At 41.5% G+C, this 24,504-nt stretch overlaps 3 protein-coding genes across 4 annotated transcripts in view; 1 reads left to right on the forward strand and 2 right to left on the reverse strand.

Annotated features, from left to right (window-relative positions):
* l3mbtl2 (L3MBTL histone methyl-lysine binding protein 2) overlaps nt 1–3,763 on the forward strand; it is an 18,946-nt gene extending 15,183 nt beyond the window's left edge. Inside the window, exons 13-17 of the mRNA XM_008300941.1 lie at nt 973–1,055; nt 1,257–1,491; nt 1,788–1,853; nt 1,978–2,127; nt 2,212–3,763. Of these exons, the coding sequence (XP_008299163.1) occupies nt 973–1,055; nt 1,257–1,491; nt 1,788–1,853; nt 1,978–2,127; nt 2,212–2,603 (926 nt within the window). The 3' untranslated portion in view covers nt 2,604–3,763. The remainder of the gene's footprint in view (nt 1–972; nt 1,056–1,256; nt 1,492–1,787; nt 1,854–1,977; nt 2,128–2,211) is intronic.
* A 138-nt stretch (nt 3,764–3,901) lies between these two features.
* On the reverse strand, nt 3,902–11,374 carry chadlb (chondroadherin-like b). The gene is made up of 10 exons (XM_008300931.1): nt 11,210–11,374; nt 10,856–11,050; nt 10,505–10,660; nt 10,281–10,426; nt 8,795–9,076; nt 8,214–8,433; nt 6,183–6,456; nt 5,660–6,072; nt 5,399–5,565; nt 3,902–5,113 (listed from the first exon to the last, which is right to left on the reverse strand). Exons 1-10 carry the CDS (start codon nt 11,372–11,374, stop codon nt 4,804–4,806), a joined length of 2,328 nt encoding a protein of 775 aa, XP_008299153.1. The 3' UTR covers nt 3,902–4,803.
* A 2,718-nt stretch (nt 11,375–14,092) lies between these two features.
* On the reverse strand, nt 14,093–23,699 carry LOC103371565 (ran GTPase-activating protein 1-like). 2 transcript variants are annotated; one of them, XM_008300932.1, is made up of 16 exons: nt 23,615–23,699; nt 23,156–23,272; nt 22,906–23,033; nt 21,696–21,755; nt 21,294–21,473; nt 20,676–20,810; nt 20,150–20,308; nt 19,936–20,049; nt 19,751–19,850; nt 19,463–19,547; nt 19,179–19,356; nt 18,368–18,451; nt 18,084–18,186; nt 17,823–17,911; nt 15,712–15,833; nt 14,093–15,359 (listed from the first exon to the last, which is right to left on the reverse strand). In XM_008300932.1, exons 2-16 carry the CDS (start codon nt 23,265–23,267, stop codon nt 15,275–15,277), a joined length of 1,734 nt encoding a protein of 577 aa, XP_008299154.1. In that variant the 5' UTR covers nt 23,268–23,272; nt 23,615–23,699; the 3' UTR covers nt 14,093–15,274. The 2 variants fall into 2 exon arrangements, with proteins under 2 accessions (XP_008299154.1, XP_008299155.1); XM_008300933.1 differs by lacking the exon at nt 14,093–15,359 and having other exon boundaries at nt 15,708–15,833.
* Nucleotides 23,700–24,504: the final 805 nt, after the last annotated feature.

A 24,504-nucleotide genomic window follows, 5' to 3' on the forward strand; every position in this document is an offset into this window, starting at 1 on the left:
CTGCTGACAGACACACAGTGAATAGCCTGTAAATGTTCAAAAATAGAGATTTTTTTGGGATAACTTTATGATGCAGCATTCATGAACACCACAGTTAGCATTGAGACAGAATCATGTTTTATGCAGCACTTTCGGGCATGCAGAAGACACACCTGTAACTCCATCTTAAAAAAAAAGTCTGACTCCACTTGGTGGAACAACCGAGTGCAACAGCATCAATCTAACATTTTCTTTCAGCTAACCGTCACTTCACTTACAGCAATTAATCAACTAAGAGTTAATCATTAACGTACCTCGTCTCCAACACTCATGTACTTTGTTTTGCTGATTCTGATAAGCTTTACCGTGTTGGTGCTTGATTAGTGCTCTCAACATACAGAGAGAAACCAAGAGGAGAGAAAATAACTTCAGCAACATACAGTTGTCCTCAAATGTATTCATACCCTCCAATTAAAGAAAGAAAATAACAGTTGTCACTGAAATAAGTTGAAATTGACAAAAGTAATAATAAATAACTTAATGAAAATCGTGACATTCCTTTTGAATTGTGGTTCAACAGAAGTATTTAAAACAAAAAAAAACAAGCAAACAAGCATGGCGGGACCCATAAACTAATATTTAGTTGAACAACCCTTTGAGCCAATCACTGCAATAAAGTGTTTTCTGTAACTCTCAATCAGCCTTCTGCACCTGTTGACAGGTGTTTTGATTTTGACCCACTGCTCATCAGCAAAGTGCTCTAATTTGTCCAGGACAGTTTTTTTGTTTTTTTGTTTTTTTAAATTATTCTTTTCAACCACAATTCAAAAGCAATGTCTTATTTCACTAAATTTTATTTAATATTACTTTTTCAGTTTCTAGTTATTTGAGTGACTATTGTGAGTTTTGCCTTTTCTTTAATGGAAGGGTATGAATACATTTGAACTGTTAAGAAAACACTTTCATAAAAAAAAAATATCTGTTTCCTGGCAGGTTATGACTCTCAGACCTTCACGTGGGACAAATACTTAAAGGAGACGGACGCTAAAGCTGCACCGCCGAGACTCTTCAACGCTGTAAGTCTTCGGAAGTCCTCTGAATCTGTTTAGCTGCATGACTTGGAAAAACCAACTGCGAGTGTGATCACACCCACAGTTGGTTTTCAGCTGAACTTCTTAATGGAGGAAGACAGTCTTTCTCTGAATTTATTTTTAGATATATAATCTGAAATAAGAGTGGTGCAAAGTGTCAGTTAATTAATTTGGTGCTATTTCCAGGACTACCCAGGTCACAGCTTCTCCCCCAACATGAAGCTGGAGGCGGTGGACCTGATGGAGCCACGTCTGGTGTGTGTGGCCACCGTGAAGCGCTACGTTGGCCGCCTGCTGCTCATCCACTTCGACGGCTGGGAGGATGAGTTCGATCAGTGGATCGACCACCAGTCCCCGGACATCTACCCTGTCGGCTGGTGTGAGCTCGTCGGCTACCAGCTCCAGCCGCCTCCTGGCCTCGGTAAACACCTTCAATAGAAAACAGCCACAGTTGTCATTGAATAGATGTAGGTCAGTGTATTATAGTTGAATATTCATTGAAATATTTAATAATTCGTATTATTAGTGGAATTATCTAATGTAAATACAGCAAATAAATCAAATGAAGCAGAAAACTGTCCTTGTTTGAGGTTGTCTCACTCAACAAGCTTTAGCCAACAGCTGTGACAGATGGGAGCGACTGATGAGGTTGGTTGGTAGTGTGTCGATGTTTCTGGGCCTGTATTAAAGTGACAGGTATTTTATTCTGTTTTCCAGTCGATTTAGTTGAAAACCAGGTGGTACGGAACAAGAAAACCAAGCCCTTTGTGTTCGGGAAAAAGCGTACGTTTTGCTTCAGAAATGTACATGGAGTCTTGTGTCTTGCCATAACACATACAGTGTTGTTTTTATCTTACATCTCCTGTAGTGTTTAAAGAAAATGACCTCATTGTATTGCCTTTTGTAGGAAGGAAATATACAAGGAAGAGGCTGTCTCAGGAGCAAGCTAAAGATGATGCAGATTATCAGGCTGAGGTTGTCGGCGTCGACAGTCCTCAAGCTCCTCCTCCAAAAGCGCCACTGATCCAACCCAAGGCCGAGCAAGAGGAGCAGGAGAGTAAGTGGGCTGTTCATTTCTTCTCATTAGCATTTTATTTGGTCTTTTTTTTTTTAATTTGCTGGCTTGATTGTGTCTCTACAGTCTTTGCGGTGGAGGTGAAAGTGGAGGAGATGGAGATGGAGACTCCTATCGGGCCCCCAGACAACCCTCAGCAGGCCTCTGTGGGTGTGATCAAACAGGAGGGGGCTGGGCAGCAGGCTAAGTCAAGACTGCATCAGGTCCTGGAGCAGAGTAGTTTGGACAGAGAACATGAGAAGACAGAGCAAAGTAAAACAGCAGACGACAGACGTGAAGAGCGCAGATCGCTGGAAGAGAGCTCGACCGCTGACAGTCACACGGAGCAGAGTGAAAATGAAGGACAGAAACTAGACCAAGAGGACGAGAGCCAAGAAGATGACAGCGTCATGGAGGAAACATCAGAGATCAGCGCAGAGCAAGACACTGCAGGACAAGCTGAAGCAATCATTACATGAGACGAGTTTTTAATGATGGAAACTGTAGAAAAGGCGAAGAAGCAAAGAGAAGTGAGTTTATTAACGGGTAGAATAAACCCAGAGTGGGAAAGCAGACAGAGGTTTATTTAGAGCAAACAACAGTTGAGAGCTATTGTATCTCTAGTAGTTTACATTTATAATCCTCAAGATTTCAGTCCTGGCTGTGTCAGCAACACCAGCGGTTCAGTTTACACTACAGGACCTAGAATTCTTTGTCTAAATCGCAGTCCTTAAACAGCTGCTCCATTTTAGCTCCTGTGTCTTTAAGAGCTCTTCCTGAAAAGTACAGTCTGCTCTGATTGGTCAGCTGGCTCGACAAAAGTGACAGCAACATTGCTTACATGCTGTAACCCCAGATTTATTATATTTATAAGGGATGCCACTTTAACAGCAGCATCTCTAGTAAGGAAATAAGAGCGGACTGTGAGGAAGCTGCTCATTCTTTTAGTGCCAAACCTGCTCCTTGGCAGGTGTCATGCCAGTGTGTAACATAATGATGTAGAGAGGTTGTTGAAAGAAAGCTGAACTGGCAGATAAGTAGCAGGGTCTTCAGTGGGAGAGAATGCCTGCCTTTGGTTTGAACTTTGTAAGTTTGCAGAGGTTTTAAATGCACAAATAGCAGCTACATTACACTAAAGGAAAGGGAAGCAGAATATGGCTTTTAATGAATAAATCAGTGGATAATGGCTGAACAGTAGAACAATGTGTTGTTACCTTGCTGAGAAGTTGATGTGCTACTTGTCAGGCATAAAATTTCATTTAAGGTCGATGCCACACTTTCCACATCCAGGAGACAGTGAGGACCCATGTCATGTAAATTTTGTAATCGAACCAAATCTTGGCAGTTTCCTCCACGTGCAGCCCAAAACGTGACAACGCAGCATAGGGTAATAGAGCACGTGCAGAATGGGGTTTTCCAAGTGAATTCCCTTCTACTACAAAACAACTACATATTGTGGGTATCTGCAGCATAAAACCTGTTACCAATAACTTAATAAACCACTTCTGACAGTGTTTGGTTGTAAAGTTGAAATCAGTGTTACAAAATGATAAACACTAAGCTGTATGACTGGATATCATGCATATGTGGAGTATTTAAAATGAAAGCTGCTGCTTAAATAAACAGAATATTAATACAGTTGAATGTCCATCCATCCATTATCTATACACTGTTCAATCCTCACTAGGGTCGTGGGGGGCTGGAGTCTATCCCAGCTGACTTAGGGTGAAGGCAGGGGACACCCTGTACAGGTCACCAGTCTATCACAGGGCTACACTTAGAGACAGACAATCAAGCACACTCACATTTACACCTACGGACAATTTAGAATCACCAGTTGAATATGATGCATAAAAATGTTGCCTATAGATGGCATCAAAAACAGAATTCAACCTTAAATATTATACCTTAAAACCTGATATATTGCTCACGAAGACCAGCTTTGACAGTTTCAAAACTACCTCTTCAACGACACTATTATATTATAGAATATGTAGAAGTCACTGTTTTCTACTTCTCTCATTTCAGTTGAGTTTAATGCGTCTAATGTCAAATCTGTAAATGTGACTCTGACAGTCTTGTGTTGTAACGACATCAGCCAGTGTTTGTTGTATTGGTTTATTTTATTTCCAGTTTTACATCGAGATGGTTTGTCAATGAGCATCCAGTGATTAAAAAAAATACTGTTTTCTAAATTAGCTGATTTGATGATTCTTTACAGATTGGACTCGAAGTTGTGACGTAGTGGTTTAAATCTAGCGTTAAGCTCAAGAGCCTATCATTCACCCGATTGAATAACAGCAGGATTTGTTGTCATGACATTGACTTCATTTATCTCTTTAAAGATGCAAAACTTCAACTGAAGCCGCTCAGGAGCTCAAAGCCCTGAGTTTAACCAGCGTTACATAGCTGGGGATGTAACTAGAAAAAGGTCAACACTGTACTGACTAGACAGCAGTAGGAAATACTGTAAATATCTGGCTGATAAATGGTGTGAATGAAAACTGGCAAGATGTGTAAAATACAGCACAGCCTCAGCAGCGAAAGATTTCATAGCTGGCAGGTTTTATGATCAGAGAGTTCAACTAGATGTTTAACCTGAAAATCTTTGTCAGTTTACTGGTAGTTCTGGTCTGAAAGCAGCACCGAAGTCAGATGTGGCACCAAAATGCAGCAGGTTTAAGGCATGCTGCGTCTCTTTGTGGTTTTGGAGGTTTTCTTTGCTGCTCCCTGTTTCGTGTTTGGACTCTTGCGAAGCTTGGATTTGGCTTTGAGCATTTTGACCTGCCGAAGGCCGTTGAGGTGCATCGGTTTGGGTTTGGTTGCTTTGGGGGCCTTGGCTGGCTTTGGGGTGACGGTCGGGGCGGCGGGGAGACTCTCTCCCCCGGGGCAGGCTTTGAAAACGTGGACATCCTTGACCCTTCGACCCCTCAGTTCAGGAGGGTTAGCACAGGTGGCTCGTACCTTTAGGTTAACCTTCTCAATCCACCTGGATGAAGAGGAAATATCTTTTATTAAAATGCCCAGACACAAGTAAATGATTCATATTAGTAAAAAGTGTTAGAGCTTTTCCACTGTATTTAAGCTTCTATATTCATGTCGTTGAGCCAGTGGGACTAAAAACTAAAAATCATAGAGAAAGATGCATTACTATAAATGTAAACAGGTTCTATCCTGATAAGGAGATGCAGACACACACAAAAAAACAGTTTCAGACTGCAGAAACTCTGCTGAGTCATGGCTGACTACACTCATTGTGCTGCGGCTGTCTTACATGCGCAGTGGCAGCAGAGGGCAGTCACACATCAGAGGGTTGTCAGCCAGGTTGATGACCTCCAGAGAAGTGAGTGGATGGAGGTCAGGTACCTCCTCCAGCTGGTTTCCCTCCAGGAATAGACTCCTTAGCCCTGGACCCAGTCCTGCCAGGGAGTTCTGCGACATCTGGAGGGTGAGACATTGGAGCAGAAAAAGTGTTTGCAAAGAAAGATCTAGGTTGCTGACTAAAATGTGCTCAGAGTTTACATTGGCCGCTCACTTTCTCCAGTCCCATGTTGTCCAGATAGAGCTCCTTCAGTGACCCCTCCAGAGGATGAAAGGCATTTGGCCCCACCCAGCGGATTGAATTCCCAGACAGCCTGAGGTCTCTGAGGTTCCCCGCCTTGCTCAGAGCTTCAGTAGGAACCTCCTTCAGCTTGTTTCCTCCCAGGTGGAGCGTATCAAGATCACTGGCCTGGTCCAGAGCTCTGGGTGACACGTGTTCAATGGCGTTCCCGGTGAGGTAGAGGGCTCTGAGGCTCTCAGCCCCGCTCAAGATACCTGGCTCCAGCTTGGTGACGGCATTGTTCTCCAGGTGAAGTGCCAGCAGACCGGGCACCAGTTTGAAGGCCCCTTTAGGGAAGCTGGTGAAGCGGTTCTTCTCCAGGTGGAGGTAAGTGAGCTGAGGTAAACCTGAGGATTTACAGGACAGAAACTTAATCTGGATCTTATTTAAACACACATGATGAAAGTCAGACTACTGGTAAAACCGCCCTACAGATATAATTTAGCCTGTAAAAGACCTTTAAAGGCGTCAGGGCTGAGAGAGGTGAGGTCATTCTCAGACAGGTAAAGGTATATGAGCCCCTTCATCCCACTGAAGGCCCCTCCCTCCACCTCCACGATCTTGCAGCGCTGCAGGTGTAGCGACACGACCTGGGCGACACCAGGGAAGCTGTTGCTGGGAATGTAGTGGAAGTTGTTTCCACGTAAGTCCAGGAGACGCGTGTTGGGAGAGAAACCCCGAGGAACTTTAGTGTGGCCGCGGTTCTCACATGAAGAGTGGTGTGTCTCCCCCTGTAGACAGAGACGACACAGAAATGTAGTGGACAAAGAGGACCACGACACACAACTAACACTTCAGCGCTTTCAGAAATACTCACTCGGCCTCCAGATTAGTAAGTTATTTATATACGCAAATCATATAAACCTGGCAATATATCTACACAGACATTGTGCAAAGAAAAGTTGAAGGCGAATGATAAAAATGGCATGAATTTTGCAGTCGAAAACTGCAGTAACTACATGACTACGCAGCTTTTGCCGACTTGTGCGGTCAATGTGGCTACAATTAACATTTAAATAAGAACGATGCATATGAGAGGTGAGTCATAAAATTAGCAAACTGGCTTAATTATGTCATTAAGCCATTGAGCAATATGTATCCAAGTATTCATATCTTTTACTTACGTCAAAGTACCAATACAACAATATAAAATAGTCTATTACAAGGAAGGAAAAATATGCTTAATAAAAGTGCAGAAGTATTAAACACAAAATGTAGTTAATGGATTAAAAGTACTGCTTTGGTTTGTCTGACTAATAGAATTTTATATGTGACAATATTTAGATTTTTTGTGACACATTGGATTGTTGAATTTTTACTGAACTAAAATCTGGTGAGAAGTTCAGAGGGAAAAATTACTATTTGGTGGAGCTATGAACAACTCAGACAGCTGACATGTGACTGTGACTACACACTGCTTTTTGCAATAAGTCAACAAAGTTATATTAAATATATATTTTTTAATATGTTTGAAATAAAGAATGAATGAAGGAAAGTTGAGAACCATTGGTTAAATGTTCAAACAAGGTGTTGCATTTTAAAAGGTTATTATATTTTTTATTCTGTAAAACCACTGTGAACTACTGGCTGCACCAGAGTAAGTAAAGCAGAGGCAACAAACCCTTGAGAATATTGAACTGAGCAGTTGTTTATGAATTTACCTTTTCATTTGCAAGAGTAAGATTGAGTTATTTTGTCTTTCACATTCTTGCTTTAAGACCCAAAGTCCTCGACACAATGGCATCATGTTGAGGTATTTCCATTTGTAATCTGGTGTCATGGAATGTTTCAGTGATTTGAAACAATGATTATAATTTGACTTTTTAGCACTTGTTTGCCAAGAGTTAGGCCGAATTCCAATTCCCGCCTGTGAGCCTACCCCTTCACGCCTGTTCTTTTGGGGATTGAGGGATAATAGTCATCTAGCCCTAAAAAGTATAGAAGGCCATCTGGACAGTTACATTATTGCTACACCTCGATCTCCAAAATAAACGTGACAGCCTATCCTGTAAACTAAAACAGCTGGTCTGGCTCTACCCAAAAATGTCAAAGCTTCGGCAACCAGCACCTCTAAATCTTCAACTTACCTCTCTCAACCTCACATTGATGACAAGACTATAGGACATCAGTGCTAATGGCCTACAACCAGTTCCAGTACAACTCCCCAGAAAACATGTTTTAATGAGTTAGCTTCAGAAGTCTTAACAGGTGACTAAAATAAACAAATGTCCTGCTGGTTCTACCTTCATGGGGATGGTTCTTATAAACTCAGGAAGTAGCATATTTCCTAAAATGTTGAACTATAACCTCATGTAATCAGCAAAAGCAAGAAAACTACACACCTACAAGTAAAGATGTAAAAGTCAATCTGAGGAACATGGAAACAACTGAAGCATAACTAGATGACAACTACACCAAAAAAAAACTACTACAAAAAAGAAAGTCTTCACTTTCTAATCTAACCAAGCCTCCTCATTGACCCACTCACCTCACACACACAGTTGGCAGGACACTTGACCTTGTTTTCGGGCTCTTCAGTGGGCGGTGGGGTGTTCCTGGTTGCTTCCTCGAACTCTGCCTTCAGCATGGCCTCCTGGCTCTGGCAACGCAGCTCTGCAGGGTAGACGGCCTCCAGGTTCTCTCCTGAGAGGTGGGCCGGTCCTCCACACGTCCCCATCAGCTTCACCTTGTTACGGATCGCCCACTCTCTGGAGCACAGTGAAAAAAGAAGACATAAGATCAACCAGTCGATAAAAGATTTATCTGAGTGTATAGGAGTGTATAAAACTTTTTTTTTTTTTTTTTAACAGAACATAATACAGAAAAAGATGCTTGGGGTAATTTAGGAATGGTGTGATCACATAGTTTCTCCAGAACAGCAGCTTTGACTCCATTGTTGACAATATCCTCATCGCTGTCTGCAGCACATGTAGCAGAGCACGTATCACAACTGAGCAGACGGCAGTGCACTAAGTTGCTAACTAGTTTGTACCAGGAAATCAATCATCTATCATCTTTTGTATTCTATATAAAAGGCTCTGTTCTATAATCCACAAAGGTGTGCTGTACCTGAGTGGACGCAGGTAGCAGTTGCAGTAGATGGGGTTCCCTGCCAGGTTGAAGCGCGCCAGCTTGGGTGACCCTTCAGACAAGGGCTGGATCACACGTAGCTGGTTATGGCTGATGTCCAGGTGGACGAGGTTGGGGGATTTTGATACAGCTGTGTTGGCCATGTCCTGCAGGGACATGTGATCCATGAAGAGGTGGGTCAGCTTGGCCATAGACACCGCGTCCTCTCCCAGGTACGTCATGGGGTTGTAGCCCAGATCAAGACGAGTCACTTCTGGCAGTCTGGATACAGAGAGGGAGAAAATGTGGAAATAAGAAGGGAAATATGCAGCTTGTTGGTCAAATATTACTATAATAGAGGTTAGATCTGTTGTTTGTAGTTAATTTTGGTCTTGGACACCAGGAACAGTGGGGTGAGCTAGTTCAAATCACCCTACTGACATAGAACTCATTCATCATTGATAACCAAAGGAGGCAAAGAATAAAGAATGTCAGAAGAGGAACTACTAATATCAAAGCTACGGCAAGAATAATATTCTCTATTTTAGAATTAATGGACAATGAATGAAACGCTTAACTTACCTAATACTATCAACCAACTTCACATAGAAGTTTTTCACAACTTTCTGTTATGATTTGGACTAAAGTGCAGAGAAAACATTCAACCTTTTACTATCAGTAAAGACCACAAGTTGTTGTGTTTCTCACATCTTATTAGAATACTGTAATCAACATGTAAATCATTTTTCCAAGTGTCCACATGTGTTACCAAAAACCTCTACGATATTTCACCATGCTAAATGTATCTTCCAACAACTTACTGGGTCACATGAGCCATGCTGCATTTATTTAACTGCTTAAGAATGTTTTATATGTTTTTATGATCTTTTTACTGGATCTGGTGCAAGCAGTTTTATTTTGGGACATTTTTTTAAAATGAGACACAGAATGAAGTGATTTTGATGAAAAATCACAGTTTTCATTTATTTTTTCTGACTGAAAAGCCCATCACACCATGTGTTCAAGTTGAAAAGCTCACAATTCTTTCAGTTTTTGAAGTTTCTGGCTCTGATATATGATAAATGAGTTTGTTTTTTTTTTATACTTTTTTAAAATAATCACCTGCCTTTTAAATCCAGTGGCAGGTTTTGGCTTTCATAAGATTTTTTAAATCACTTTTAAAGACTTATTTGTATCAGAAGACTTTATTATACATTTTCTTACAGGGTCAACTTTTGTTCTTTACTGTTGAGTCACTGTTACATATTCTTGATGTTGCACTTGAGTCCTGCATTGCTCTGTTTTAGGCTTATATTCACCCATTGATTTTATATTTTTTGTTTGTTAATCATTCATTGTTTTCAATTGTTATTCCTCTTTTACATACCTGTGTGTTTTTGTGTTTGCTGTAAAGAACTGTGTAGCGCTGGTTTTGATAAGTACAAATAAACTTTGTTATTCCATTGAGAGTTGTGCGTGGTCTAACCTGGTCATGGTCTCAGTGGGGAAGAACTGCAGCTCATTGTGGTCCAGACTGAGTCGTGTGAGCGTGAACAGACCAGCAAAGGCCTCGATGTCCAGATAGTTCAGAGAGTTGTGACTGAGACGAAGCCACTTGATGTTCTGCAAGCCCTGAAAGGAGTAGAGAGGTCGACCGTTTAATTCATGTTCCAACAGCGGAGACATTTTGATTAAACTGTGTTTGTGTACCTGGAAGGCCATGTTGGGGATGTAGACCAGCTGGTTGTGTGTGATGGAGAGCAGGTTGAGGAAGCCCAGCTGAGAGAAAGCTCCGGGCTGGATCTCCTCCACACGGTTACGGTCAATCATGAGCTGCTTCAGCGAGGACAGACCATCGAACGACTCCTGGACTCACAAAACACAAAGGATGACATAGATTTAACTCTGGTGCACTGAAAATACTTGCGCATGTACCTGGGGTAGATTTTGTTTTAACAAGGAACTGAGCTATGCAGAGATGACTGTAAAATTCAAACAAACTAGAAGTAATAATGGGATACGTGACGGTTGTGAGCATGAGATCTGCCGGTTTGTGATCACCTGGTAGAGGATGTCAATGTTGTTGTTGGCCAGGTTGAGGAAGACCAGGCGACCAAGGCCACGGAAAGCCCCCTCCTTCACCCTGCGGATGTTACAGCGCTGCATCGACAGGTGGGTGAGGTAGGGAGTGTGTTTGAAAGCCCCAGTGGGAAGCTCCTGGATGTCGTTGCCTCGAAGATCCAATTTCACTGTGATCTATACAGAAAGGAGACAACATATTAGATGGAACACAATCAGCAGCATTGCTAGAAAACTTCAGCCCAGAAGTTATAATTATTTAATATTGTCATTTTTGTTTGTATTTGGTTTTAAAAAGATACTGTAGAAATGTTAGTGTGCATGTGAATTAGAAACCTCGTCAACAGTAGGAGGAACTTGGGTCAGGTTCTTGTTGACGCAGGTCACGGTGAGCTGGATCTGGTCACAAACGCACTGCTGTGGACATTTTGCCGAGTGCACGGCAGAGATGCAGACGTGCAGCAGGACCCAGAGGGTGTGAGGAAAGAGCAGGGAGGACATCTGAGGAGGAAAATAACAGCATTTACTCCATTCATACTTCTACACGTGGTGGTATTCATGGTTAATAGTCTTGGCCAGTGACACAGTAAACATAAATGTTAAAGGGCCAAGAACCAACAACTGGCAGCTGTTTTGAGTTTTTTGGGTTTTTGTTGTAGAGTACAGTATTAGATTCATTACTCAGCCATTCATTCCCTCATTCATTCATTCATTCATTCATTCATTCATTCATTTATTTACTGATGTGTTCCAGGTTTCACGGTTTATTTTGCCGCTCTTATTGATTATTAGTCTTTCATACTCTTTTTTTTCTATTTGTTAATCCGCACACTTTACAAAATTGTTAACATTCAGTCTGACACAGTCATGTATTGTTTTTATTGTTATTTTTTCTAAATGTCTGTGTATTTATTTATTGAAAAGGAGGGTTATCCACAGGTGGGTTTTAAAAATGGATAAAAGAATAAGTGAGACTGCATGTGTTTTGTTAAGAAGTTCACAGTTTCAGCATTAATTTAATTTCTCTAATGTTTAGTTTATGTATTATTTCTTATTAGACTTTGCTATCTTGTCTAATATGAATACACCATATTTCATTTTATGTACACTCAAGCGTAACACTGTTAGGTTGGTATACAACATGTTCCAAGACACCAGAACTTTTCTGTGTTTGAGCTACTGTTTTGTCATATAAAATCTAAGCACAGTTTTGTTGCACTTTATTTCAGTATTTCCGTTTAATGCAAAGTTTAATCCGCTACAGTTATCTCAGTTATCTTTAATATTTTATTTCATATAAAAACAGGCAATGTGCATAAAAAATGCAATATACCGTTAAAGACTGAACCTGTGGTTTCCAGTTTTTTTGTTTTCTGTACCATGCCCCAAAAAACATCAAGAAGAAGAGAAGAAAAATGTGTACAGTAAGTAGAATCCAAACGGATCCCACGCTTATAAAATCATACAGGCCCTGCAGCATAATGTTTGGTGAAGTTACATTTTGTACAGTAAATGACAGTATGTATATTATTTTCTCTACAGCTCATACTCAGTTCTAACTGTATGAGAGAAAGGTGTGCATCGCAATGATTTGTTTTTTCCTTTCCAAAGCCTAATCTGAAAAGAAAAGTCTCCATCATCCTGTACTTTTTGGGATTAGTGCCATTTGGTCAGATTGGTCTGCCCTAGTCTTCACTGGAATGCCTTAAAACCACATTCCCATGTCGGATCAACAGTCTTGATCCACAGGAATGGACATGAAAAGCTTCACAGACCCACTCGCTGAAATTTGGAGTCTCAAAATGTTGACACGTGCAATGGTGCCATGCTTAAACCCTTCTGTCAAAACTGCCTCATCAAATCCTGTCATAGATGGCCCTTAAAGAAACTCACGACTGCATGACACAAAAATGAATTTAATGTATTCATCCCCTTTGTTATGTGCACTTGAAGTTCTTTTTAACCATGAAGATGGTCAGAAGAACATATATATCTGAAGATCTTTTACTGTATATTGTGTCAGAATCTCTGTCTTCTGGTTTGAATGAGCTACTTATCAGTGCAGAGAAACGAAGCTGACTACAGTATGAAAAGCTGATATATGGCAGCACACCTCGTTTTGTTCAAACGACCCCCTGTACAGAAAGGGGCCAGGAAACTAGAGACGGAGGAATTTCCTCAGTCCGGGCTGTTTGTCCGCGTCCCCCTGGGGATCAACAGTCCAAACCGCAGAGGAGCAGCCGCGCCGGCCGCGCACAAAGACGCACAGTGTCTGTCTCTGCCGGTGTTGTGCCAAAACGCGTTTCCCCTGAAAAAATGTTTGTCCTCTGGCCAGGGACGGTGAGAAAACTGTTTCCAATCGGCTCTAAAAACTTTCACCAAATTACCTTGCACATTTTCTTCCTCTATATTATTAACGTTGTGTTGTCTTGTGCGTAAAGACGTTGACTTAGTTTTGACAACAACCTGCTGGACGATACAGCATCGACAAATATGAGCCTTATTTGTTCAATTCACGCACTACATAGCAGTGGTGAAAATACTAAGTCATCAGAATGTTTAAAATAAAATAACATTTATTTTTAAATCCCTTGACGCAAACTGATACAAAACGTCCCCACGTGACTGGATAACTGAGCACTTACTATGAAGCGATCAGTTTTGATCCCATCATATGAAATCAGTTCATCACTTGTCTTTTCAGTCATTTGAATAAATGTTGGAGTTTAAAATCCTTACATTCGGCTGTTTGATGACAGAAATCTACTTTACGCACACACTCACCTTGGTTTCGTGCTGGTTCCGTCCAGTTGCAAGTCGTTACTGGCCGCTGACTCTCTCACGGACTCTGCTGCTCTTCCCCCGGTTGTCCCCCATCCAAAACAAACTCCGTTTATCCCCTTCATCCACGACGGCTCCCTCCCGACGCACACACACCTCCACCTCCCACCGCTGGAGTCTGCACACTGCTCCTCTCAGCCCGTTAAAGGAGAAGTTCACCCCCGAAGTGGAAGCTCTCTTATTCCACACAGCTCCTTCAAGCATCAAGTCAAGTATTTACCACATTATCTCCAATATTCTATATTATCCTCACCTGTTTCCTGCACGAGGGACAAACTATAGCATCACAAATGGAGAAGACATGAGGTAAACACTAGACCTGCACAGGAGGAACTGATAAACCGATGCAGATATTACTTGACAAACACACAGACTGAGTCAGGCTTGTTAGATGTGTTATATTTCGAAAAACAGAGCATTCAGTTCAAATTAACAACATATCAGGCAAACAAACATCCTCATGATTGAATAAATGCAGTTGATCTCAATGCCATTAAAGTAGATTCCATTCCCATTTCCCTTAAATGCTCCATTACATCACCAAGACACAAAGAGCGATATGAGGTAATACACAGTGAGTGAGTTTGTACAACACAAAGTCATATAAAGAGCACATTTTTCAAAAAAGGAACATCAGATAACAGTGATTGCGGTCCCCTGATCCCTGCAGTTCTATGGCTGTGTTCAGTCCAGGCTGATTTACACACATGCTGTGTTCAGGTTCATGATTGTGTGTTGCTTCTGTTGCTGACAGTCTGAACTGACTGGAGCTCATGAGCAGCAGTGTGATGATTGTGATGACTGGACAGACTCTCCTAAAAGCTTGTCTTCTTTACAAATAAGCAATGTCAAAAAACAATAAAGTCACCTTTGTATTTTAGACTAATTTATTTTCATTTTCAGACTGTAGTTATTTTGGAATTACCATTTCAGTCTCAGCACTCCTTAACTAAGTTTCCACAGCAACATAAAGTCTGTGAGATGCACGTCTAAAACTACAGCCAATCTGTAGTTGTGTGCTTGTTAAGACAATATCACAATATTCACCACACTTTGCTTGTCTTTATTGTACTAATTCCAAATTTATCAAGACTTGGAAATAATCTCCATAGACACACAGGAACCTGATCTGAAACAGATGTGCTGCTTTGTCATTGTTTAACAGTGGATTTTGAAGATAAACTTATCTAAATAACAGATATGTTTCCAAAGGTGCCAGATGGACAGTGCCTAATGTTAGCTTCACTTCAGGTTACAGCCAGTTGAACTTGTTTCTTTACACATTATGCCCACAGCTAACTGATGTGTAGCTCTCTATTTTTTATTAAATCTATTTTCTATAAAAAAATATAAGTCACAAGCAAAAGTAGAAAAATAATTAAGACATTCTGGACAGTCTTGCCTTCATAAAATATACAAATCAGGATTGGACAGCAGTGGTTGTACTTGTCCTTTGTTCAAGTGTTAAGCATCCCTGTTGGTTCTGATGGCGAAAAAACATGAATGTCAGTACAGTGTGTGTCTGTGTCCCTGTGTTGGTACTGGCAACGGCTGGTCGGATCAGTGCTTGTCGTGGCACTTCTTCTCCAGAGCAGAGCTCAGCCGCTCTCCGGCACTGCTGCACGACTTGAGAGCTTCGCTGTTCCTGCAGATTCACACAGAAACGCAGAGACTCTTAGCACAACTTACATTTTTACAACATGTTCAACAGCACTGTCCTGCTTTTATTTGATCTTTACAGTTAGTCTCTCAAAACATAGCAGGTCAAATGTTAATTAAACTAAAAATCCAAAGATAAACACATTTTGTCTCTGACTTTAGATGAAAACCAGAATTAAAAAACAGCCTGATCAGTTCATTTTTAAGTCCAGGTGGATGTTTGTACCAGATTTAATAACATCTGAAAACATAAATCCTCCAGCCACAGCTAATGCCGCAGTGGAGGCACACAGAGTTAATCTCAGTCAGAGACTTGTGTAGATAAAAGATTGTCCTACTTGGACAGGAAGATGTGAAGCAGTGAGGCGTGATGCTGAGGGAAGTATTCCTGCTGGACAGCATGTTCCAAACATAACAGCTGACCCGGGACCAGCAACACTTTTTTCATTTTCCCCTCTCCCTGAAAAACAGCACAGAAAAAATCTAAAACACAATAAACTGACAGAAATAATCAGGACTAAATTACAGCAAAGCAAACAGTGATGGAAACAAAACAAAGCAAAACATTCAAATTGAGCCTAACAGAACCCAAACATAAATGAACTAGTTAACTCTTGTTTTTTCCACTTTCAATCTATCTGAGATTTTAAAAAATGAACTGATTAAACAATTAGTAATACTTCAGGTTTAGCAGCAGAGAAACTACTATAAAAAAGATTTTCCACAACTGGTGAAAATCAGTGGAACAGTAGAGCTGGGAAGGCTCGAAACAACTTTAAAGAAATTATTTTGATGAACTGAAATGAATTGTAAAGTTTACTATTAGCAAAAAGAAAACTTTCTGTGGAAACATGTTAAAGGACAGTATGTTCTTCAAATACACATCATATTCATCAACAGTTTAAACTAAGAAACAACATGTAAAAGCGCTTTTCAGAAATGAAATGTCGTACAGTGAAGTGCCGACTTTATGTAATTCAGACACACATTATGTAACTTTCAAAAGCTAAAACAGAAGAAGAGTGTTTTTTGTTCTCTTCCAAGATGGACCAAAAGTGGATTATAAAAACATTTTGCTGCTGCAGCTTTAATAACCATGTCTGAGTGTAGACAAGCAGAGATTTACAGGACACTTAGTTAGAAGTCTTGTTGAATTCCTGTTTGCACACATGCTGCCTGGAAAAGGTTTTGCTGGATGTTCTTTTTTTCTTCCATACAGCAGGCATGAATGAACACTGGAAATACAATGGAGAGACTAGCTGGACAGATTATTATTGTAAGACGCTGTTTTTTTAAACCTCGAGGGGAAATTTGTTTTTTAAAGACTGATCTCACAAACACTAAAACGCTAAAATGGGCTCATTTAATTAGCATATGAGCTTAAAACTGAAACAGTACACTTATTACAATGATCTTAGAGGGCGGTACAAAACAGGTGTTTCTTTCTTTTTTTCTCTCTTGGCATGCACTGCTGCAGTCTTTACTTTAATCTGTCAATTTAGTTAAATTCAGACTTCAGTTCTGTGTTAAAAGTGACATGAGCATGTTACTAAGTCTGACCTTGTAAAGCTGCTGTGACCAGTGTGCTTTGTAGACATGATACCAAAAACCACATTTATAGATTGAAAGAAACAGGTAAATGTATGAAAGCATCTTAAGTCTCCATAATTGGACAGGGTTACTGTGAGCTCCAAATTCAGCACCTTGGAGAGAGCACAACACGCTAATCTGATACACTGACAAGAATTGACTGACAGCTGGGTCAGGATATATTTATTTACACATGTCTAAAACCGACTACAGAGTCGTGACTATTCAGCAATTTCCCTGTGGTTTCCACCAAGGGGATCAATCAAGGTCTATTCGATTCTATTCTATTTTGTTCTATTTCAACTTTGTGACAGTCTTAAGGTAATTAAAGGTACTATGTGTAAAACCTTTATGTCCATCTATCCATCATCTAAACACCACTTAATCCTCACTAGGGTCGCAGGGGGGCTGGAGCCTATCCCAGCTGACTCAGGGTGAAAGCAGGGGACACCCTGGACAGGTCACCAGTCTATCACAGGGCTACACTTAGAGACAGACAACCAAGCACACTCACTTTCACACCTACGGACAATTTAGAATCACTAATTAACCTCAACATGTTTTTGGACTGTGGGAGGAAGCCAGAGAACCCAGAGAGAACCCACGCTGCACGGGGAGAGCATGCAAACTCCACGCAGAAAGATCCCAGGTGTCCTAACTGGGATGCGAACCGGGGATCTTCTAGCTGCGAGGCAATGGTGCTAACCACTGAGCCACCATGCAGCCCAACTTTTATGTCATTTGTTGTAATTTTTTGTCTTAGACAACCATTCAATTCACGTGAAAAATGGTGCAGCTTATGTGTCGCTTCACCGGTTGTGTCAGATTCTGGTTCTGGGAAACTGCAGCAGTACTGTACCTTGAGTAGTCCCATCAAGACCAGCAGTGTGGAGAGGAAACAGTAAGACTGGAGGACAGATCCAGAGAGCAGCTTCTTCAGCACAGCGTCTGTCGGTCACAGTAACAGTAGTTTAAATGAGGCAGCAGAGTGAACGCTCACACAATGACATCAGTCCAGAAGAAGTCATTTGGAGATGTTCTGCACTCTGCAGTTGCTCTTAAATGTCAGATATGCTGCATTACTTTGTCAAATGACTGTAAAAAGTGTCATTTTATTTACCAATGGTTTCTAAAACAGCGGTCTTGGTTTCTGGGTCCTCGCTGTACAGGGAGCCAATTTTCAAAAGGACATCAGCAGCCTCGTGTGGCTCAGACGCATCAACCTGGTGAAAACAGAGAAGAGTTCAGCAACAGGTTATACCCATTTTCTCTAAAAAGAAAAAAACAACAAAAAAACAACAAAACTCCACAACAACTGGGCTCACTAAAAAACAGTTAAACCCAATTACGGCTTTCATTTAATATTTATCAGCCACATTAAGGAAAACTTTGTAAAATCCTCACCTGTTGCTGAATGCTTGTCCTCATCTCTCCCAGTTGAAGCAGCTTTTCTTTGGAGGGGCAGCTGAGGAAAGACATGATTTCTGCCTGAGGATGGAAAAAAAGAAACAATTAGAATCATTGAGAAATGTTGGGCTTTTTTATTTAAGTTTGTGCAAAATATGAAAGTAGGTTGTAGTCTTCAGGTCAACTGGTCATTAGTTGGTCGATATGTTGTCAAATTCTCACTGGTCAGACAATCACCAGTGTTACTTTCATAAAGAGCAACATCAACAGCATGCCAGGACAAATCCATTAGCAGCAGGCGCTAACCTGTCTGTGTCATATGGCTCAGTAGTTCTTGTGCTGGATCACCAGTTAATACAGTTCTATTTTTAGAAATCATATGAAGATGGGCAGGAGCACAGCAGGTGCACATTGACTGCTCTACGTCCTAAGTATTAAACAACCAGGATGAAATGATTTAATATGCTGCTAATACTAGTTTTTTAATGTTCACTTTACAATCATTTCAGTTAATAAGGCTAGCAGGTAGAATGCACTCAGGTACTGCGTCAAATTTAATTTATAAAAAGGGAAATGGCAAAATTTCCTTTTCCCCCTGTGACCAATCAAAAGGTTCCAGAGGAGGTGTGATTTCAGTTGATCAAGATTTCCTTGACTGTCCCCATAGCTGAATGCATATTGAGTCATTAATTGCTAAAAATCAAGATATGACAGGCACTCAATTGGAAACTTGTTACTTTGACAAAAAACAGGCGGACCTAATGTCACATAAATAATAACTAAGTCCATACAGATGTGTTTGTCTTACTGGGCTCTGAGGTTTAGCAGGACTGTCTTCTTTTTTTGACATTCCATTTTCTTTCACAATCTCGCCGTACTCCTCACTGTCTTCATTACAGTGATCATCAGCATCATCATCATTATTGTTTTCATCGTCGTCATCATCATCATCCTCATCTTCGTCATCAGGTTCTCCCTCATCATCACTGTAGTCAAGTTAAACAGACAAAATTTAGGAACTGCTATTTAAATGTTTATGCAGTTTAACAACATATTCAGTGGATTACTTCATAAGACACAGACACATCTTACCTGAGCGATGCCAGCATGTCATCTTTGTCCATGTTCTCCATAGCTTCTCTCAAAGCCTCACAGCCCTCCTCTCCCAGACAATTACCTGTTAGAGTCACATACAAGACGAATCAACCTTTGCCCAAAAATTGTAATTGAACCATTACAACATATGTAACACATTTCCAGAAACATTTCATTTGTTTGGAAACAAAATTTCATAATATATGAGGGATTTTCATGATCCTGCTACCTCTGTCTACAAACAAAAACAAAAAAACAGATCAGCTCTACAGTCAGTGTACGTACCGTTCAGATCCACTTTCTCCATGTAAGGTTTGTCCATGACAGCGTGAGCCACCACCAAAGCTGCTGCCTCAGTTATCTCACCAAATGACAGATTGAGTTCCTGAAAACAGAGCAAATAAGACAGCACTGTAGCATAGGCTGCTGATGGAGCAGACGGACACAAATACCTGAACTTGGGATGGTACCTTGAGGATTGGCAGTCCGTCTCTCAGGACCGCAGCGAGGGCGATGGCTCCCTCAGAGCGGACCAGACAGTCACCAAAGTTAATCACCTGGACATTCCTGAGGTGCTTCAAAGCCTGCATGCCCAACAGGATGGGAAAAACTATGGCTTTAACAAACTACACACACAGGATCCTCTCTGCCTACAGGATATTTCAGAAAACGAACAGGCCTCACCTGTGCCATGGCCAGTGTTCCTTTCTTGGTGAAGGTGTTGTCATTGAAGTTAAGGACTCGAAGCTCTGGGTTTTGTCGCATGGCTGAAGCTAACGCCATCACACCAGCGTAGTTTATTCCATTCTGAGGCATGTGAACCTCCTCCAGGCTGCCCATCAACTGACATGGAGACAAGTTTAAGGTTACCGAAGGCTGCACATTCAAATGTTGTGTTTTGTCTAACTAGCACTCCAAAAACTGATAAAGACATTAAATTTAGAGTGATACAAAAAGAGAAAAAAACCCTGAAATTCTTTATATTTAAAAAGTTCAACCACTTTACATAATGGCAATAAAAACAAACAATATTTCCTGAATGACAGATCAGTCCCACACCTCTGTCTTAAACTGGCTCAACCCCTGAGATATCACAGGTTAAAGTTCAATCAGATCAAACTTTATAACAGGTGAAACGGGCAGCTCGAGTCAGCTGACTGCACTCTGAGAACAACAAAGGCCAGTCCCTTTGAGGATGAGCGTTTCCTACCTGAAAAGCCTTAGCCAGGGCACTAGCTCCTTCATTTTCCAGGCGGTTCCTTCCTGCGATGAACACTCTCAGTTTAAACGGAGCTCCAAGGGCTGATGACTGTCTGTGGCACTCGATCAAAGCTTCAGCCAAGATCTACAATAATCAGACCATCAACTGTTTACACTGCAATGCAAAAACATCCATCCATCATCGAGACACCGCTTAATCCTCACTAGGGTCACGGGGGGCTGGAGTCTATCCCAGCTGATTTAGGGTGAAGGCAGGGGACACCCTGGACAGGTCACCAGTCTATCACAGGGCTACACTTAGAGACAGACATCCAAGCACACTCACATTCACACCTACGGACAATTTAGAATCACCAATTAACCGCAACATGTTTTTGGACTTGTGGGAGGAAGCTGGAGAATCTGGAGAGAACCCACACTGCAGGAGGAGAACATGCAAACTCCACACAGAAAGATCCCAGGTGTCGAACTGGGGCTCTTCCAGCTGTAAGGCAACAGTGCTAACCACCGAGCCACCTTGCAGCCCTTAAGCAAAAACGTATCAAAACTTTAAAAAATGTTTGGTTTCTTTGGCTGTTTGAAGGAGCATCGCAGTTTGTGAGCTCACCTTTCCTCCACCGATCCCCATGCCACAATTGTTGAGCCGTAGCTCCCTCAAGGTGTGGCAGGAAGGGCTCTTCAGCAGCTGCTCAATCCCCTTGACACCATCTGGCCCGAACGCATTATCACTCAGGTCTAGCTCAGTCAGCCTGGCTCCAGCACTCATCAACGCACTGCCCAGGAACCTCTGATGAAGGAATAGAAAGAGAACGTGTGAAGCAAGAAGATAAAATGCATGAGATTGCATGACTGAATACATCAAAACATTGAAATTTAAGGAAATGTGAAGAATATTCAATATGTATATTAAAACACACATCACAAGAGCATAGTTAACTAAAAATCTGTAACAGTGGGGAGAGACTCTTCATTTAACTGGGACAAATAAACCAGTGGCTGCAATTCTCACCAGGGCTGTTGGGATTTCAGAGCGCAGCCTTCCAGTGAACATGTCACTCCAGTAGCATCTCTGAGGGACACAAACAGTTGTTAATAGAATAAAAACATTATGACATTAAAGCCCCTTTCAGACATGCACTCCTTTGTGTCAAACTGAAGGCAGCTGACAGCGTCAATTTCATGACTCAATGAGTCACCAGGTAACTGCATACAGGTGAGTCTACAGGTGAGACTAACAAGACCCACCAGTAATCAAATTTTAACAAAATGGTAATATGAGTTTAATTTTGTTGCTTCCAGCTGTTTGTCGGGGTCTTTCCTCAAAGTTTATTCAATACCTGCAGCATCAGACAGCAGGATTAGACCTTGATTTTCTCCAATGTGAGATAGCTGCAGACACTAATGCACATGGAACAACATCATTATGTATGTATAATGACAAATTATCACCAACATGGAGACAGGATCAATCAGAACTGTCACACACAGAGGCACAGTTTATAAGTTAAATCACATGCTACATAGCGGATTTAGAGTTCGTGTTTTGTTCGTTATTGCATTATACATCACTTGGTGCATTGTCTAATCTCATGTGATCAACAAATATCATGCGGAACCAATGACTCTCTCTGTCACTGTGGTGGGTTCGTCTGAATGAAGCCGAAAACAACATCAATATAAAAGTGATCTATGTTTGAAAGACAGAATGCCCTCACTTAAACACATTAATAAAGCAGCAATGTTAAATAACCCATGTCTGAAAAGGACCTAGAGGGAGAGGCATGGCTTCTTTGCGGCAAGAGTAGTCAGATAGTATTTTAAAGTATTGACACTGTAAGTTTTAGAGTAGTTTGTGAGCTGATCATCAAAATAAGGAAAAAGTTTTACTGCTCAGATTGGAAGTTTTATTACCACTGTAACAAGCATTTAAATTTAACAAACTATTATAAAGCTCTGGCTTGTTTTTTTTGTTTTGTTTGTTTTTAACAACTGACATTGATGGATTTGAGATCTGAATTTAATAAGAATATGGGCAAAACAATCATGTCAAAAGTTACTGATAACATTTATTGTGACTAGGATCAAAACACCCAGCCCCAACGGTATTAGTACTGTCAGCACTTTTCTAGAACTCATGCTAGCGTGCAGAATAAAATCAAAACGTGTGGTGTGGCTCATGTTTGCTTTACTGTGAATAGAAACCATGAACTGAGGATTACCTGGAGCAGGTCTTTGCTCTCCAGAGCTTTAGCGATGGCTTGGGCTGCATCCACTCCCACAGTGTTTCCTTCGAGACGCAAAGCCCTCAGACCCTGGTACTGTTCTATCTCCCGGACCAGCTCCTCCACTGAAAGCACAAAGACAAGTTAACAAGTCTGAGGAAAAATCATGGACCTAATGTCAACACTACACAGCAAGGGTGAACAACAAAACATAAATCTGAATCCTCTTTGCTGCCCAGGATCTCACCTGATTCTGCGTTGTCAAGCTTCAGTCCCAGGCCTTTGTAGCTCAACTCTCCATCCCCGACATGGGTCTTGGAAAGAGCATCAGCCAGCTGAGCGATGTCATCTGAGGCCATATTGACTGTGAGAAGACACCCAGATGTTAGTCAACAGACAGAGCCATCACTTTTTAGTAACTTAATCAGCATGTAAAGGCAGTAACAGTAACGGATAATGCTCAGTGACAGTTAATGTTTCCTAACATCAGAAGAAAACAAGAACTAGCAGCGATCTCGTTAGCTACGTAGCTCTACCGGTGCTAACTGAAAGTAGTGCGCAACACTGGAAAAGTTGACATTACGAAATAAAAACGGCTATTTGTCCGAGTTTTTGACGTGAATTCTTGTGTTTCTCGGCCTTTAGTCGAGTCGTGCAGCTTTTTTTTTTTTAGAGAGCAGACAGATGTTATTAGCGCTGAACTTACCACAAAGAGCACTTTACAGGAAGACACGAGCCAACACACGCCGTTTCCTCCGAGCCGCGCGCCGGTTGCTAAATCGTATGACGTCACGTTTTCTTTTTTCGCTGATTCCATTAAACTCCGTTAGATCCGTCTACCGGGGCGTTAGCGCCGCCTGCTGGCTTCGTCTTCTTCTTCTGTGGGTTTCAATGGCGGTTGGCAAACCAAGTTAAGGTGAATTACTGCCACCAACTGGACTGGAGAGTGGACGAGCGATTCGGCAGTTAACAAACAAACAAACAAAACAAAACAAACAATAAATAGCCGCCTGCCGTTACCCCATTTAAACTCATACATTTTGAATTTGTTTGCATTAATTACTTTAAAATAAATATATATAAACGCGGTGTTTATTTGTTTAATTGAAGGAAAGTGAACAGGTGGACTACGAAGGACCGACGTCCCCACAGCTCAGGGGAGAGTCTAGAAACCAGCAGAGTTTACAGAACATGTTGGTGCCAAGGTTTCGGTGGCTATTTACAGGGATAATGGCAAGTCTTTTTGGTTTCTTTGCTGCGTATCTACGTGGGGAAAGTTCCCGAAGCCAGAACCCTCCAGGAGGACACACCCCGGTCCCTGATCCCACCGAGGCAGAAGCCACAGGCCCACCTGCTGAGATGGAGACAGAGAGGAGCCACAGAGAAGATGATGGAGACTCTGTGGCGGACTCCAGCGAGGACTCACAGCCCTGGACGGAGCCCAGTCTGATGGAGGACCTGAGGCTCATGAGCAGCACTGAGAGACTGACGACCTCACCTGAGGCAAGGCTCTATATAACATTTTATACATTTAATTACATGTAAGTTTTGCGATACTCTAACACATGACTACACTGTAAAGCCAAAATCAAGGAG

The sequence above is a fragment of the Stegastes partitus genome, unplaced genomic scaffold (genome assembly GCF_000690725.1).
Source record: "Stegastes partitus isolate 25-593 unplaced genomic scaffold, Stegastes_partitus-1.0.2 Scaffold1610, whole genome shotgun sequence".
NCBI classification, from domain to species: Eukaryota; Metazoa; Chordata; class Actinopteri; family Pomacentridae; genus Stegastes; species Stegastes partitus.

Excerpts from the sequence above, each read along its gene's own strand:
- chadlb (XM_008300931.1), bottom strand. The coding sequence starts at position 11,374 with ATGTCCTCCCTGCTCTTTCCTCACACCCTCTGGGTCCTGCTGCACGTC. Across the intron at positions 10,427-10,504 it reads TCCCCAACATGGCCTTCCAG|GGCTTGCAGAACATCAAGTG; the intron begins GTACACAAACAC and ends TACTCCTTTCAG. Across the intron at positions 8,434-8,794 it reads TGCTACCTGCGTCCACTCAG|AGAGTGGGCGATCCGTAACA; the intron begins GTACAGCACACC and ends ACTGTGCTCCAG.
- LOC103371565 (XM_008300932.1), bottom strand. The coding sequence starts at position 23,267 with ATGGCCTCAGATGACATCGCTCAGCTGGCTGATGCTCTTTCCAAGACC. Across the intron at positions 20,811-21,293 it reads TGGGGATCGGTGGAGGAAAG|ATCTTGGCTGAAGCTTTGAT; the intron begins GTGAGCTCACAA and ends TGATTATTGTAG. Across the intron at positions 19,851-19,935 it reads ACGGACTGCCAATCCTCAAG|GAACTCAATCTGTCATTTGG; the intron begins GTACCATCCCAA and ends CTCTGTTTTCAG.